This window comes from Siphateles boraxobius, unplaced genomic scaffold (assembly GCF_051911475.1).
Source record: "Siphateles boraxobius isolate OS27281-9 unplaced genomic scaffold, OSU_SipBor_1 4, whole genome shotgun sequence".
In the NCBI taxonomy this organism is placed as follows: domain Eukaryota; kingdom Metazoa; phylum Chordata; class Actinopteri; order Cypriniformes; family Leuciscidae; genus Siphateles; species Siphateles boraxobius.
In genome coordinates this window covers 950,001-964,113 of record NW_027509030.1, presented here as the reverse complement: position 1 = coordinate 964,113, position 14,113 = coordinate 950,001, and the positions used below count along the sequence as shown (strand labels likewise).

The 14,113-nt window shown below is 39.9% G+C and overlaps 1 protein-coding gene across 1 annotated transcript in view; it reads left to right on the top strand.

Moving 5' to 3' along the window:
• LOC143706028 (glutamate receptor ionotropic, kainate 2) overlaps positions 1-14,113 on the top strand; it is a 92,148-nt gene that overhangs the window by 16,304 nt on the left and 61,731 nt on the right. The window contains exons 2-3 of the mRNA XM_077197569.1: positions 8,330-8,497; positions 10,624-10,881. Of these exons, the coding sequence (XP_077053684.1) occupies positions 8,330-8,497; positions 10,624-10,881 (426 nt within the window). The remainder of the gene's footprint in view (positions 1-8,329; positions 8,498-10,623; positions 10,882-14,113) is intronic.

Below are 14,113 nucleotides of genomic sequence, written 5' to 3'. Positions count from 1 at the left end.
CGTTGCAGGGCAACCTTTCTTGGTTGAACCGAAGCAGACAAATAACTGCTCTGATCTACGCCACAGGGCAGCTCTGTGAACGTAGGCATCCAAAGCCCTAACGGGACATAACAGATTGAGACTTTCCTGATCTGGGGTAATGAAAGGTGGAGGGCAAAAAGCCTGCAGCACAATAGGGCCACCCACATTAGTGGTGACCTTATGAATGTAACCCGGCCTAGGGTGTAAAAATGCTTTCACCATACCAGGTGCAAATTCCAAACATGAAGGAGCCACCGACAGGGCTTGCAGATCTCCAATTCTCTTAAATGAAGAAATAGCGAGAAGAAATAGAGTTATTAGTGTAAGGAACTTCTCTGAAACCTCTTCAATAGGCTCGAAGGGAGCCAGGGCCAGACCCTCAAGTACAAAGGCCAAATCCCAAGCCGGTGCTCTAGAGTGCAGTGCAGGCCTCAGCCTCAATGTACCACGGAGAAAACGAATAATAAGAGGATCTCTCCCAAGAGAAGAAGCCCCCAGAGGGGAGCGATAAGCAGATATAGCCGCTACGTACACCTTTAAGGTGGTGGGAGATAATCCACCAGAGAAACGGTCTTGTAGGAAATCGAGAACTGTACCAACCGGGCAGTTAACAGGATTTAAAAAACGTTCTCCACACCATGTAGAGAACAGTTTCCATTTCAATGAATATAGTTTCCTCGTGGAAGGAGCTCTGGATTGAAGGATGGTCTCAACGACCTCAGTCGAGGGACCGGATTCTAAGAGCTGGGCCCCCCAGAGGCCAAGCCCACAGTTTCCACAACTCCGGGCGAGGGTGAAATATCGTGCCCCCTGCTTGAGATAAGTCCCTTCTGACAGGAATCTCCATGGGAGAGCCGTGCAGAAGGGACACTAGGTCCGAGAACCACACTCGGGTCGGCCAGTGCGGGGCTACTAATAATAGATGAGCCCCTTCTTGGCGAACCCTCTCCAGAACTCCCGGAAGCAATGATATCGGGGGGAATGCGTACAGGTGAAGCCTCCGCCACACCTGTACCATAGCGTCCAGTCCGAGAGGAGCTGGATATGTGAGGGAGAACCAAAGCTGACAATGGGTTGTATCGTAAGATGCGAAAAGATCTATCTGAGCTTGACCATAGTTCTCCCATAGGAGCTCCACCACCTCGGGGTGAAGTCTCCACTCCCCGGGCCTCAGCCCCTGCCTTGACAGGATATCTGCTCCCACATTCAAACACCCTGGAATATAAACTGCCCTGAGTGACAGTAATTTCCACTGGGCCCATAGGAGGATCTGATGAGCCAGTTTGCATAATTATCGGGACCTCAGACCCCCTTGATGGTTGATGTAAGAGACCACCGATGTGTTGTCTGTGCGGACAAGCACATGATGCCCTCTCAGGTCTGGCAGGAAGTATTTGAGAGCCTGAAATACCGCCATCATCTCTAGTCGGTTTATATGCCACGAAAGCTGATGGTCCTGCCAGACACCTGTCGCCGAGCGGCCACTCATGACCGCCCCCCAGCCTGTGAGGGAAGCATCCGTCGATAGCGTTACGCGTCGACAAGAAGCCCCCAATACTGGGCCTTGGGCAAGGAACCAAGGTTTCTTCCACATGACCAAGGCACGTAGGCATAACCGCGTGACCTTGATCGTGCGAAACGGATTTCCCCTCGGAGAAAACCCCTTGGTCCTGAGCCACCACTGCAGGGGTCTCATGTGCAGAAGACCAAAAGTAATTACGTTGGACGCAGCTGCCATGAGACCCACCAGTCTCTGGAACTGTATCACAGTGAGTGACTGGCCTAGTTTTACCATCTTTACGGCTGTGAGAATCGCAGAAATACGTGCTGGAGACAATCGTGCTTGCATAGTTGTCGAATCCCACATCACCCCTAAAAAAGTGGTCCTCTGGGCTGGGAGGAGCACACTCTTCTTGGTGTTTAGCCGCAACCCCAACCTCTTTATGTGAGACAGAACGACATCTCGATGCCGAACTGCCAACTGCTCGGAACGAGCCAGGATCAACCAGTCGTCGATATAGTTTAATACGCGAATGCCCTGGAGTCTCAGAGGAGCCAGCGCTGCATCCACGCATTTCGTAAAGGTGCGGGGTGATAAACCTAGGCCGAATGGAAGGACCCGATATTGGTATGCTTCGCTACCGAAAGCAAACCTCAGGAACTTCCTGTGATGAGGATGAATGGATACATGAAAGTAAGCGTCCTTCAAGTCTATTGTGACAAACCAGTCCTCGGACTGAATCTGTGATACAATCTGTTTGAGTGTAAGCATCTTGAACTTGAGTTTCTGAACTCTGCTGTTTAACTGACGCAGATCTAGAATAGGAAGCAACCCCCCATCCTTCTTGGGAACGATGAAGTAACGGCTGTAAAACCCTGACTCTCTGCTGGGAGGAGAAACCCTTTCTATAGCCCCTTTTCGCAGAAGCATCAGTACTTCTAGCTCCATGACCCGAGCCTGCCTTGGGTCCACCACTGTGGGAAGGACCCCTTGAAATCTGGGCGGACGAGAACCGAACTGAATTCTGTAACCCTTTTCTATTATATGCAGGACCCACTGAGAAATATTTGGCAGTAGTTTCCACGCTGCCAGAAATTCTACTAAGGGGACCAGTCTCTCGAGACTGGCCTCGGGATTCGGTTGTACGGACATTTCGGTGCCCTGAAGCGGCGAACCGGCAGGGAACAACTGAACTGACCGTTCTACGATCCTCCTCGGAGAATCGTATGGGGACGCTGACACCTCGGTGCCCTGAAGCGGCGAACCGGCAGGGAACAACTGATGTGGCAGCGCTGCGACTCTCCTCAGAGAATCGCCCCCCAGAGGGTGCCGAGGATGAACGATTTCTCGAAATCGTCCCTCCTCGGAGGGGAACACCCTCAGACTTCTTCTTAGCCCAAGCCTTCTTAGAGATGACAGTCCTCAGATCTTGCCTACCCCTAGCTGGCCTGGACTGCGACCGCCACCCAGGTTCCCCAAATTGTGGAGGAGCCCGAGTGGCGACGCTCTGTTTTTGATGCACTCTGTGCTGTGAGGAGCTTGTACTCGGACGAGACTGTTCGGATTTAATAATCATTTTCCGCCCAGCAGTCTCGGGGACATCGAAACGTCGAGGAAGAAACCTTTGGAACGCAGCCGATTGTTTTTTCGTTTCTTGAAACCTATCGACGACACAATTGATAGCGTCGCCGAACAAACTTGAAGGTGACAGTGGTGCGTCCAGAAGAACAGACCTATCTTTATCTTTTATATCAGACAGATTTAACCAAAGATGCCGCTCCGTGGCCACCAGGGCTGCCATAGAACGGCCCACTGATTTGGCCGTCTCCTTGGTGGCCCGGAGAGACAGGTCTGTTGCGCGACGCAATTCTTCAGCAGATCAGCCTGGTATGCCTGCAGTATAGACATAGTGTGCAGACATGACGCAGCCTGACCTGCTGCCGAATAAGCTTTACCCACCAGCGAAGATGTAGATTTTAATGGCTTGGTGGGTAACGTCGGGGCTTTTAATGATGACGATGACTCGGGAGAGAGATAGCTCGCGAGGGTCTCTTCAGCCCGAGGCACCGTCAAATAACCATAATCAGATGCACCCAAAACATTACTGTAGTTGGAAGTTTGTGGGTTAAATACTCTGAATGACGCCGGTTTATTCCACGATCTCGAAACCTCATTGTGGAGATCGGGAAAAAACGGGAGTCCCCGACGTGGAGGCTGTGTTTTAGATGGTAGAAATCTTTCATCTAATAAACTTTTCTTAGTAACACTCTGAGAATCATCGGCTGGCCATTCAATATTTAATCTAGCTACAGCACGAGATAAAACCTCCATAAGCTCCTCATCATTACCGGAGGCATGAGCTGGCGAAGACTCAAAATCCCCCATATCAACACTGACGACATCCAGATCCTCAGAACTGGATAGCCTCAGCAATGGTTCCCCAACCTGGGAAGGAGAAGCCGCAGCGCGGGCTCCTTCCTGGGCAGAGGCACCGGATCCAGCAGGTAAGGGTTGAGAAAGGGCTGGGCCCGTCTCAAGCCCCGCTACTAGATCCATATGCGAACCCCAAGATGAAAGCCTTCGCTGTGCCTCGGCAGCAGCGGGACCCGCACCTCGGGGAGCGCGAACCGAACCGTCCTCCTCAAAGAACGCCCGGCGAGAGCGGAGCGTCCTCACGGACAGCTTCTCGCAATGCTCACAGTCAGCTCCCTCGAGAATTGACTGGGCATGCTCCACTCCCAGACAAGCAACACAAAGCTGATGTGTGTCCCCACCCGTGATGAAACGAGGGCAAGGGACAACACAACGCTTGAATTCTTGTTTCGCCATAATATATATATATATATATATATATATATATATATATATAGATAGATAGATAGATAGATAGATAATGTGCTTGTGACAGACAACAGTAAATAAACAAGGAACAGTATACAGAGAGCGCTTGCTGAAGGCAACAGAAGCTGTCGCGGTCTGTTTTCTGGTGTGCTTTATAGCTTCCTGGTCTATGACGTCACCCGCCTATGACGTCTCGCTCTTCCATTGGACTGATTATACACATGCTTCACGACGCAATCACGCAGAGCGTTCCCACCGCGTCTCAACGCAGCTCGAGTTCCCTTGAAAGGGAACCAAGCCTATTCATTTACACACACAATGTAATATCAAATTTAGCATTTTAATCAACAGGACTTTTTTTGTTCACCTGTTATCATATGTCTTGGAGTATCGCAGTGATATCGTATCGTTATATGCATCGAATCGTGACATGAGGGTGTCGTTACACTCCTAATAAATATATTATTTATGTATTTGAAATGCACATAAAAGGCTCACAAAAGATGACACTAGAGCATCTGAATGAGACGAGACGGAGCCTCAGATGTTCTGGGTTTGATTCTGAGGAGTGAGTGCAGATGAAATATGACTGTAATATCTAATATCCTCTGAACACTGATCTGAGAGCTGCATGAAAGCGAGCGAAGACTTAACATTTTACCTTCGCATGCGGATAACATCAACTCAACTCAGGGCTGTTTTTAGCTCCGCAAAGACTGAAGCAGGATAACAGTTTTATCATAATTACACAGAGAAGAGAGCGAGAGAGAGAAGAGAGAGAGAAAGAGAGAGAGAGAGAGAGAGAGAGAGAGGGAGGGAGAGAGAGAGGGAGAGAGAGAGAGAAAGAAGAGAGAGAGAGAGAGAGGGAGAGAGAGAGGGAGGGAGAGAGAGAGAGAGAGGGAGAGAGAAAGAGAGAGGGAGAGGGAGAGGGAGAGAGAGAGAGAGAGAGAAATTCAGCTGGAATATTCCTGAAAGTCTAGTAACTAATCATGCATCTGTTGATTTAGCAGCTCAAACTTGCTTTTGTTTTGATTTTAGAGTGTTTTTGTCTTATTTACAATCATTGACAGCATATCTAAGAAATATTTGCATACTGTATATATATTCACATATATTTTAATGTATAAATAACTAATGTAATTTTTCTTCAATATATACATGCATATGTGTGTATTAATATATACAAAAATAATTATACACAGTACACATATATTATGTAAACACAAACTTTTTTTTTTTGGATGCGATTAATCGTTGTACAGCACTAATTATTATACTTGAAAATAAATAGCAGCTTAATTCAACAGTTTGGGGTCTGTTGTTAATTTTAACCTCTAAAATGTACTTGTGATCCCTGTGTATTTACAGCATTAGTGGTGAGAGATTTCTCTCTAGATCTCTAGTTTCAATCATCTCTGTCTGAGGGAGTGTTTTAGTGACTGTAATCATTAACAGATTCACACATTCACACATTAACACCTCAGATTCAGCAGGAGAATATAATGATCCACTCAGAGAGCAGAAACAAGCTTTGCGCTGCACTTATCTATCGCCAGCGCTGTGATTATGAATATGTGTGTGTTCCTGCAGACGGAGGATGTGAGAGCGATAAACACAGAGACAGAGATATTGGCAATTATTCCGTAACTCATTGCATAATTTATTTCCACATCAATTCACACCCTCGTGGCCGATCGCTGCCCGTTACATGCAGATTTGGTCAGATGCATTCGTTTTATTTATTTTACATGCATTTAGCAGAGCTTTTATCCAAAGTCACGTCAAGTCAGATTTATTTATCCAGCGCATTATACATCACGGATTGTTTCAAAGCAGCTTCATGTTAATAAACAGAATCAATTATGCAAACGTCATCATCAAATATAAGACGAATTTAGATTCAGGAGTAAAGCAGCTCTACAGAAGACAGAAGAGTCATTATTCAGATCCATGTTGATTCAGTTCAGTTCAATAACTGCAAAATTTGTCATTATAAAGCAGCTTCACAGAAAACAGTCATTGTACGTCAAATTATAGGTAGTAATTTTGATATCATCTGTTGAAATGTCATTCAGTTCACTGTGTAAATAAATATCTAATAAATTGTTAACTTATTTGAACTTATTAACTTATTTTAATGACCAAAAACATATTTATGTATCTCACATGATTTTCAAACACATTTCCAAACCTTATAAAAGTGAATGTAAAATAAAACAAGCTTTAATTAAATTAATTTGATCTCCAGAATTTTGTGATTGCACTGTATGAATTGCATATGTTTTTAATTCATTTTTCTTTAGTTTTAGTTATATTAGTATATCAAGATGAACTTAATTAAACCAGAAATTTGCCTGAAATAAAATAAAACTTCTATATTTAATTTTTATTGTATTTTCAGTTAATTTTATGTAAGTCAGTTATTTTAAGTCAAGTAGGATTTTTATCATTAACTAATACTAAAACTAAAATTAATATAAATTAAACCTTAATAGCAATATTGAAAAAATAATAAAATGACAAAATACACATAAAGAAATTACAAAAAATTGCCCTGTAGACAATAATTGGATCCCTTAAAACTCATCTTTGATCACCAAAATGACATACTTTCACGAAAATCTTAATGCCTTAAAATATCTTGAATGTAACTCGACACCCTTGCCTCATTTAGTATGCTTGGTGCTATGAATATGCAAATGAGCCCCACCTCCACTCACTCACTCACTCACTCAGAGATCCACTCGTTGACGATCACACGTTGATCTGATTGGTTACAAGGTATTTTGTGACGTCAGAAACACCAGCGATTTCAAACCGTGTTTTTGAGGCTGTCTTTGGTTCACTGCAGTTTTAAGGAGAAAATACTCAGCAATGCTGTCGACTTATGAATTTACACATGGTTTGTCTTAAAGCATATTAAAAACACCACATAGACATATAAACAACATTAAATGCTTGATTTTCACCACAGGGATTAACATGAAAACAAAAGATTTAGTAGAACACAAGAGTGCAGATGTTTGACTGATGAAGCTCCGGTGCTTGGGGAGTTTCAGTGTTTTGGTGTCCAGATGTTGTTTTCTCTCTCTGACGTTGGTGTGTGTAAGTGAGAAGAGGAAGCCTGTGTGTGTGTGTGTGTTCAATTTCAAGTTACTTTATTTGTACCTGGGAGTAGATTTTGTCCTAATACACACACATATGGTAAACAAAGGGGCACATATCACACATAATTTAACTTAAGACAGTAAAAGTGTGTGTGTGTGTGTGTGTGTGTGTGTGTGTGTGTGTGTGTGTGTGTGTGTGTGTGTGTGTGTGTGTGTGTGTGTGTGTGTGTGTGTGTGTGTGTGTGTGTGTGTGTGTGTGCGTGCTGTGTAAACATGATGGTTATTTCAGTTCTAGACTAAATGTGATCATGCATTTACTCGTCTCACTTGCACGAAAACATTCAGTATTACTCAAAATTAATAAAAACAGTAAAATGCACATCCATAATTATAATTAACTATATTAAATGACACAAATATACTTAATGTATTTAATCTCACTTTTTTAACCAACTTATTTGCTGCTGACCTTCAATGATCTAATTCAACCATACTAATAAACAAAAATGACTTTAGATTATATTCAGAAGTAAGAGTAGAGGAACTTCTCCTGTCTCCTGTTGTTCTTTAATCCAGAATATCAGCAGATGAAAGATTTAAATATGCATTTCCTTCATCCTGAGGATTATTTATTTCACTTTCGGTGTGAAAGGCCTTTACATTTACCAAAAATATCACTTTTTTGTTGTTATTAAAAAACAAACAAACAAGCAAGCCCAGCACAGGTGAGAAAAAGTAACGCAAAAGTAATGTAAGCCATTACATTTCATAAAAAGTAACTAAGTAATGCAATTAGTTAAGTAGCTCAATACTGTAATGCATTACTTTTAAAAGTAACTTTCCCCAACACTGTGTGCAGGAGGGATCTTCGAGTCGATGGAAAGCGGCCCATCTGGACCAGAAGAACTGGCCTTTAAATTCGCACTGAACACCATCAACAGGAACCGAACGCTTCTGCCCAACACGACGCTCACGTACGACATCCAGAGAATCAACGTCTTCGACAGTTTCGAGGCGTCCAGGAAAGGTGAGGGAGTTTTCCTCTCGATCGCTCCTGAAAACAGGCTCTTTTATCTTCCCAAACGCTGCCCTATTTTCCTGCGCTATGTCACTCCAGACCCAAAGCTTCGACTCTGGCCTTATTTGTAATTTTAATGACCTTTTTTTCTCCGGCTGCTTTCAGACGCGACGGTTAAGCTGGAATGGAAAGTGAAATTGGGCTCATTTAGAGAAATAGCATGTGAGGTGCTTTTGCTGCCAAAGAACATCCAGTTTAAAACTGAGACTGAGATGAAATGGACAAATAGAAGCAGCTCATTTTAATATGTGCATTAGTGACCTCGACGGCTGCGGAAAAACTGTTTTTATCATAAAATCTAATCTCTCTGTTAGCGCTCAGACAGTATGTTGGAATAAATTCTGTCATCATGTCGTTCCAAACTAGATTTATGCTGATTTATTCAGTCATGGTCTAAAAGGAACAACAACAAAAAATCACTTCAAAATGATATGATCACTTTGTGAGAGAAAAAGAACCAATATTAAAGAAAAGTCATGGTTTCTATACAATTTCACCATATGAACTGCATAATTTGAAGAAAATAAGCAAATAATTTGGATAATAAAACACATCCGATGGCAGTACACTTTAAAATACACACTTGCAAAATAAAGCTGCAAGACCTAACAAATTATGCATTTACTGTAACCACTACACGAGAATGTACACATTTGTAAATAAAAATGTAACGTCTGTAAATAAGAAATCAATCATTTAAATTTGTGAATAAAAATTTAAACATTTGTAAATAATAATCAAGAATGTATATTTGTAAATAAAAAGTTAGTATTTGTAAAAAGAAATAGAAAGTTAATATTTGTAAATAAAGTCCAAAAAATGTGAACAATAATCAAATGTTTTAAATATTTGTAAACAATAATCAAGAATGTAAATATTTTAAGTTAAAAAGAATGTAAATATTTGTAAATAAAAATGTTAACATTTGTAAATAATAATCAAGAATGTATATATTTGTAAATAAAAAGTAAATATTTGTAAAAAAAAAAAAAAAGAAGAAAGAAAAGTTAATATTTGTAAATAAACTCCAAAAAATGTGAACAATAATCAAATATTTTAAATATTTGTAAACAATAATCAAGAACATTAATATTTGTAAATAAAAATTTAATTTAATTGTAACTAAAACCAATAATGTACATATTTGTAAATAAAAATGTAAATATTTGTAAATAATAATAAAGGATGTACATATTTATAAAAAAAAGTATATATTTGTAAATAAAACCCAACATGTAAATAATAATCAAATTGTCAGGGGTGGTTGCTGGCAGACAGATGAGGAAGACGTATACGATTCAATTCAAAAGATTTAAAAAAAAATATCCATTTATATATTTCTCTAAATGTCCAACAGAAAGGCAACACACACTTAACATAGACAAAACCTGAACTGAAACAGAACTGTACATATATACAGGTGTTGATGATGATGACAGCTGAACGTGTCCATGACAACAGATGAGTGACGGATACAAAACATAACGAGTCCAAACTAACGTGAATGTGACAAAAATCATGTAAATATTTGTAAATAACAAGGTAAATGTTTTTAAATAAGAAATCATATAGAGAATGTACATTTTTGTTAACAAGAAATCAAGAATAAAAATATTTGTAAATCATAATCAAGAAATGTAAATGTGTAAATAAAAACAAAAATTTATATTTTTGCAAATAAAAACAAAAATGTAAATATTTGTAAATAAATCCCAAAATGTTAGTAATAATGAAATCATGTACATTTTTTAAATAACAATCAAATATCTAAATAAACAATCGTAAATTATAATAAAAAATATTTATAATTCTAAAAAATAATCAAGAATGTAAATATTTATAAATTATATATATACATTTGTAAATAATAACACATGTAAATATTTGTAAATAAAACCCAAGTAATAATGAAATCATGTAAACTTTTGTAAATAACAAAACCAAAAAGTTTGACTATTTGTAAATAAAAATATATATTTTTTGTTATAATTCTAAATAACAATCAAGAATGTAAGTATGATCTGTGGGTCAGCATTTGATTGGTCCTATGTTCTTTTCTGCTGTCCAATCGGCAGCCTGCGAGCAGCTCTCCCTGGGCGTGGCTTCGATCTTTGGCCCCTCCCACAGCTCATCAGCCAATGCGGTGCAGTCGATCTCGAACGCTCTTGGTGTCCCTCACATTCAGACCCGCTGGAAGCACCAGGTGTCGGATAACAGGGACTCTTATTATGTCAGTCTGTATCCCGACTTCTCCTCGCTCAGCCGGGCCATACTGGACCTCGTGCACTTCTTCAGGTGGAGGACCGTCACGGTGGTGTACGACGACAGCACAGGTGAACACACACACACACAGAATCACACATTCACACAGAATCACACATTCACACACACACACACACACACACTCTCTCTCTCTCTCTCACACTCACACACACACACACACACACACACAGAGACTTCTGCACACCAATCACATTTCACAGCTAAGTAACTAGGGAATACTCGCTCAGTGCACACTGTGTGCAACATACTACTTCTTAATGATAGTTTGTGCACAGTGTGCTATTCTGCATGGGTCCAGAAATAAATATGCTTTTTTAAATTTTAAACATTTCTAAATACTTTTAATAGCTTTATTTTACAAAATTATTTGTATTGTTTATAATTTTAAAATATATATGTGTCACTCAGGAAGACCTTTACAATCACTATTGAGGACAAAAAAATGACAAATAAAAGAAATCAGGAAGGTAAATATTTGTAAATATAAATATAAAAATTAGTAAATAAAGAGTGTAAACAATTGTAAAAAAAAAAGTAATAGTTTTTAAAATAAATTATTTGGATTATTTATGATTTTATAATGTATATTTGTCACTCAAGAAGATTAAAAAAATTACAAATAAAAAAGTTAAAGAATTTGTAACAAAATAAATAAATAGTTTTGTGTATATCGTTTGGATCATTTGTACTTTAAAAAATGACTTTTGTCACTGCAAATGTTTAAAATGATTATTGAGGACAGAAATAGTACAGATGTTACAGCACCTAAAACACACACCCTCTCTTATGCAAATATGTAAATTTTAACCTAAAATCTCCATGTTAAGTAAATAAAAATAGAATAGTTCACTGACAGGTTCATTTGTCAACTGCCTAGTAGGTCATCTGGATGATTTATGCATATAGAAAATGAGCATAATGTGCAGTAACTCATTAGACTGATTAACGCGTGTACAGTACGAGTTCATAGAGCAAGTGTTGTTCGGTTTATTTGAGAAGAATAATGTTGATGATTATAATAAAGACTAAATAACCCGCTCATTGCGTACAGTCGTCTCAGATCTCACTCTCTCACACTCTGCCAAACGCTCATGAATCACACCGCAGCGTTTTCTAATTAATAGAAAGAATTTTATTACGTTCTCTGAGCGTTTTGCCTGTAATCACGCAAATTGAATCAAACTGGGAACCGGAATCATTTGTTTTAATTAGGCGTTCAGCGGCGGCTCCTGCTGTCGGCAAATCAAACGCCTGTAAATCAGCGGCCACCGTGATGTGTGAGTGTGTGTGTGTGTGTGTGTGTGTGTGTGTGTGTGTGTGTGTGTGTGTGTGTGTGTGTGTGTGTGTGTGAGTGTGTGTGTATGTGTATGTGTGTGTGTGTGTGTGTGTGAGAGTGAGTGAGTGTGTGTGTTTGTGTTTGTGTGTGTGTGAGAGTGAGTGAGTGTGTGTGGGTGTATGTGTATGTGTGTGTGTGTGTGTGTGTGTGTGTGTGTGTGTGTGTGTGTGTGTGAGAGTGAGTGAGTTTGTGTGTGTGTGTGTGTGTGTGTGTGTGAGAGAGAGAGTGTCAGACTCCTGCTGTTGGCAAATCAAATGGGCCCCTATGAAAACATTTTCATCGGCCACCGCAATGCTGAGATTCAGTGTTTATTACTGTGTGTGTGTGTGAGAGAGAGAGAGAGAGAGAGATTGTGTGTGTGATGGAGTGTGTGTGTGTGTGTGTGTGTGTGTGTGTGTGTGTTTGTGTGTGTGTGTGAGTTTGTGTGTGTGTGTGAAGGTGAGTGTGTGTGTGTGTGTGTGTGTGAGAGAGAGACTGTGCGTGTGTGTGTGTGTGTGTGAGAGAGTGAGTGAGTGTGTGTGTGTGTGTGTGTGTGTGTGTGTGTGTGTGTGTGTGTGTGTGTGTGTGTGAGTATATGTGAGAGTATGTTTGTGTGTGTGTGTTTGTGTGTGAGAGTATATGTGAGAGTGAGTGTGTGTGTGTGTGTGTGCGAGTGTGTGTGAGAGTGAGTGTGTGTGTGTGTGTGTGTGTGTGTGAGAGTATATGTGAGAGTATGTTTGTGTGTGTGTGTGAGAGTATATGTGAGAGTGAGTGAGTGAGTGTGTGTGTGTGTGTGTGTGTGTGTGTGTGTGTGTGTGTGTGTGTGTGTGTGAGAGAGTATGTGTGAGTATGTGTGTGTGTGTGTGTGTGTGTTAGTGATCGACCGATGTATCGGTTTACCGATATTTTTCCCGATATTTAAGCATTTTCCCATAATCGGGTATCGGTTTTGTAATATCGATTTTGCCGATAAACGGCGCCATCTTGTGGCCGTTTTGAGAATTCCGCCATTGCAACCGCGTCTGAGAAGATCAGTCAATAACAACTGTGCACACGTAAAGTTTATGTTCTACTTGCTTTGCTTTAATTATTCAACTGTATTTAACATAACAGACATGCATGCAGAAATGAGGTTTGAGACATAAATGCCTGATATAGTTTATTTATGCAGCTTGGATCTCAAAAATTGAGACGAACTCATTGTGCCACGTAGCGTAATCCGTCATGTCCTTCCCCAATGAAGACGTAACTTTACATGAATTAAATAAAACAGACATGAATGAGTGCATGTTGAAAATAAAAGCGCTGAATTTAATTCTCTATCTGTTGTATTTGCTCACCATTAGTCTCGAAAAAAAAGTTCGTTCATATTGCTGAGCACTGGGTCGATCATATTGCACTCACTGGGTTGATGATCAGGAATGCTCGAGCACGGCCACTGAATGAAACTTTTGACAAGATTATCTTGTTTAAACACCCTAGATTATATTATCATTTACTACATAGCAATTATTTCGCTAATACACATCTAAATATACCGCTTTGTGGAAATTAATTATTTATGATCTGCACGCGCGATCGCGGTTGAGTAGCCTATATATAGTTCTGTGAAAATGCATATAAACAGCACTTTGTCAGAAAGCATTTCATGATCTAGACCTACAAAAATATTATTAATAATTTATAATGACAATGTTATATTCCAGCTAATATCATTCAGTGAATTAATATTACCCAGTGAATTATTCCTCACTCTTAGTTTAAACCTATTAAACGGCACATAAACCTTCTAAAACTGTTTAAAATAAATTGCATTTCTGCAAAGGTGATATGAATCCCCTGTCAATTATTTTCTCCATATGAAAACATTAGACTTTTAACATTTATTTTGCCTATTGTTAACATTGTTGCTGCTGATGCTTATAAATTATATGTATAATTTAGATATAAATGATATAATGTAATAA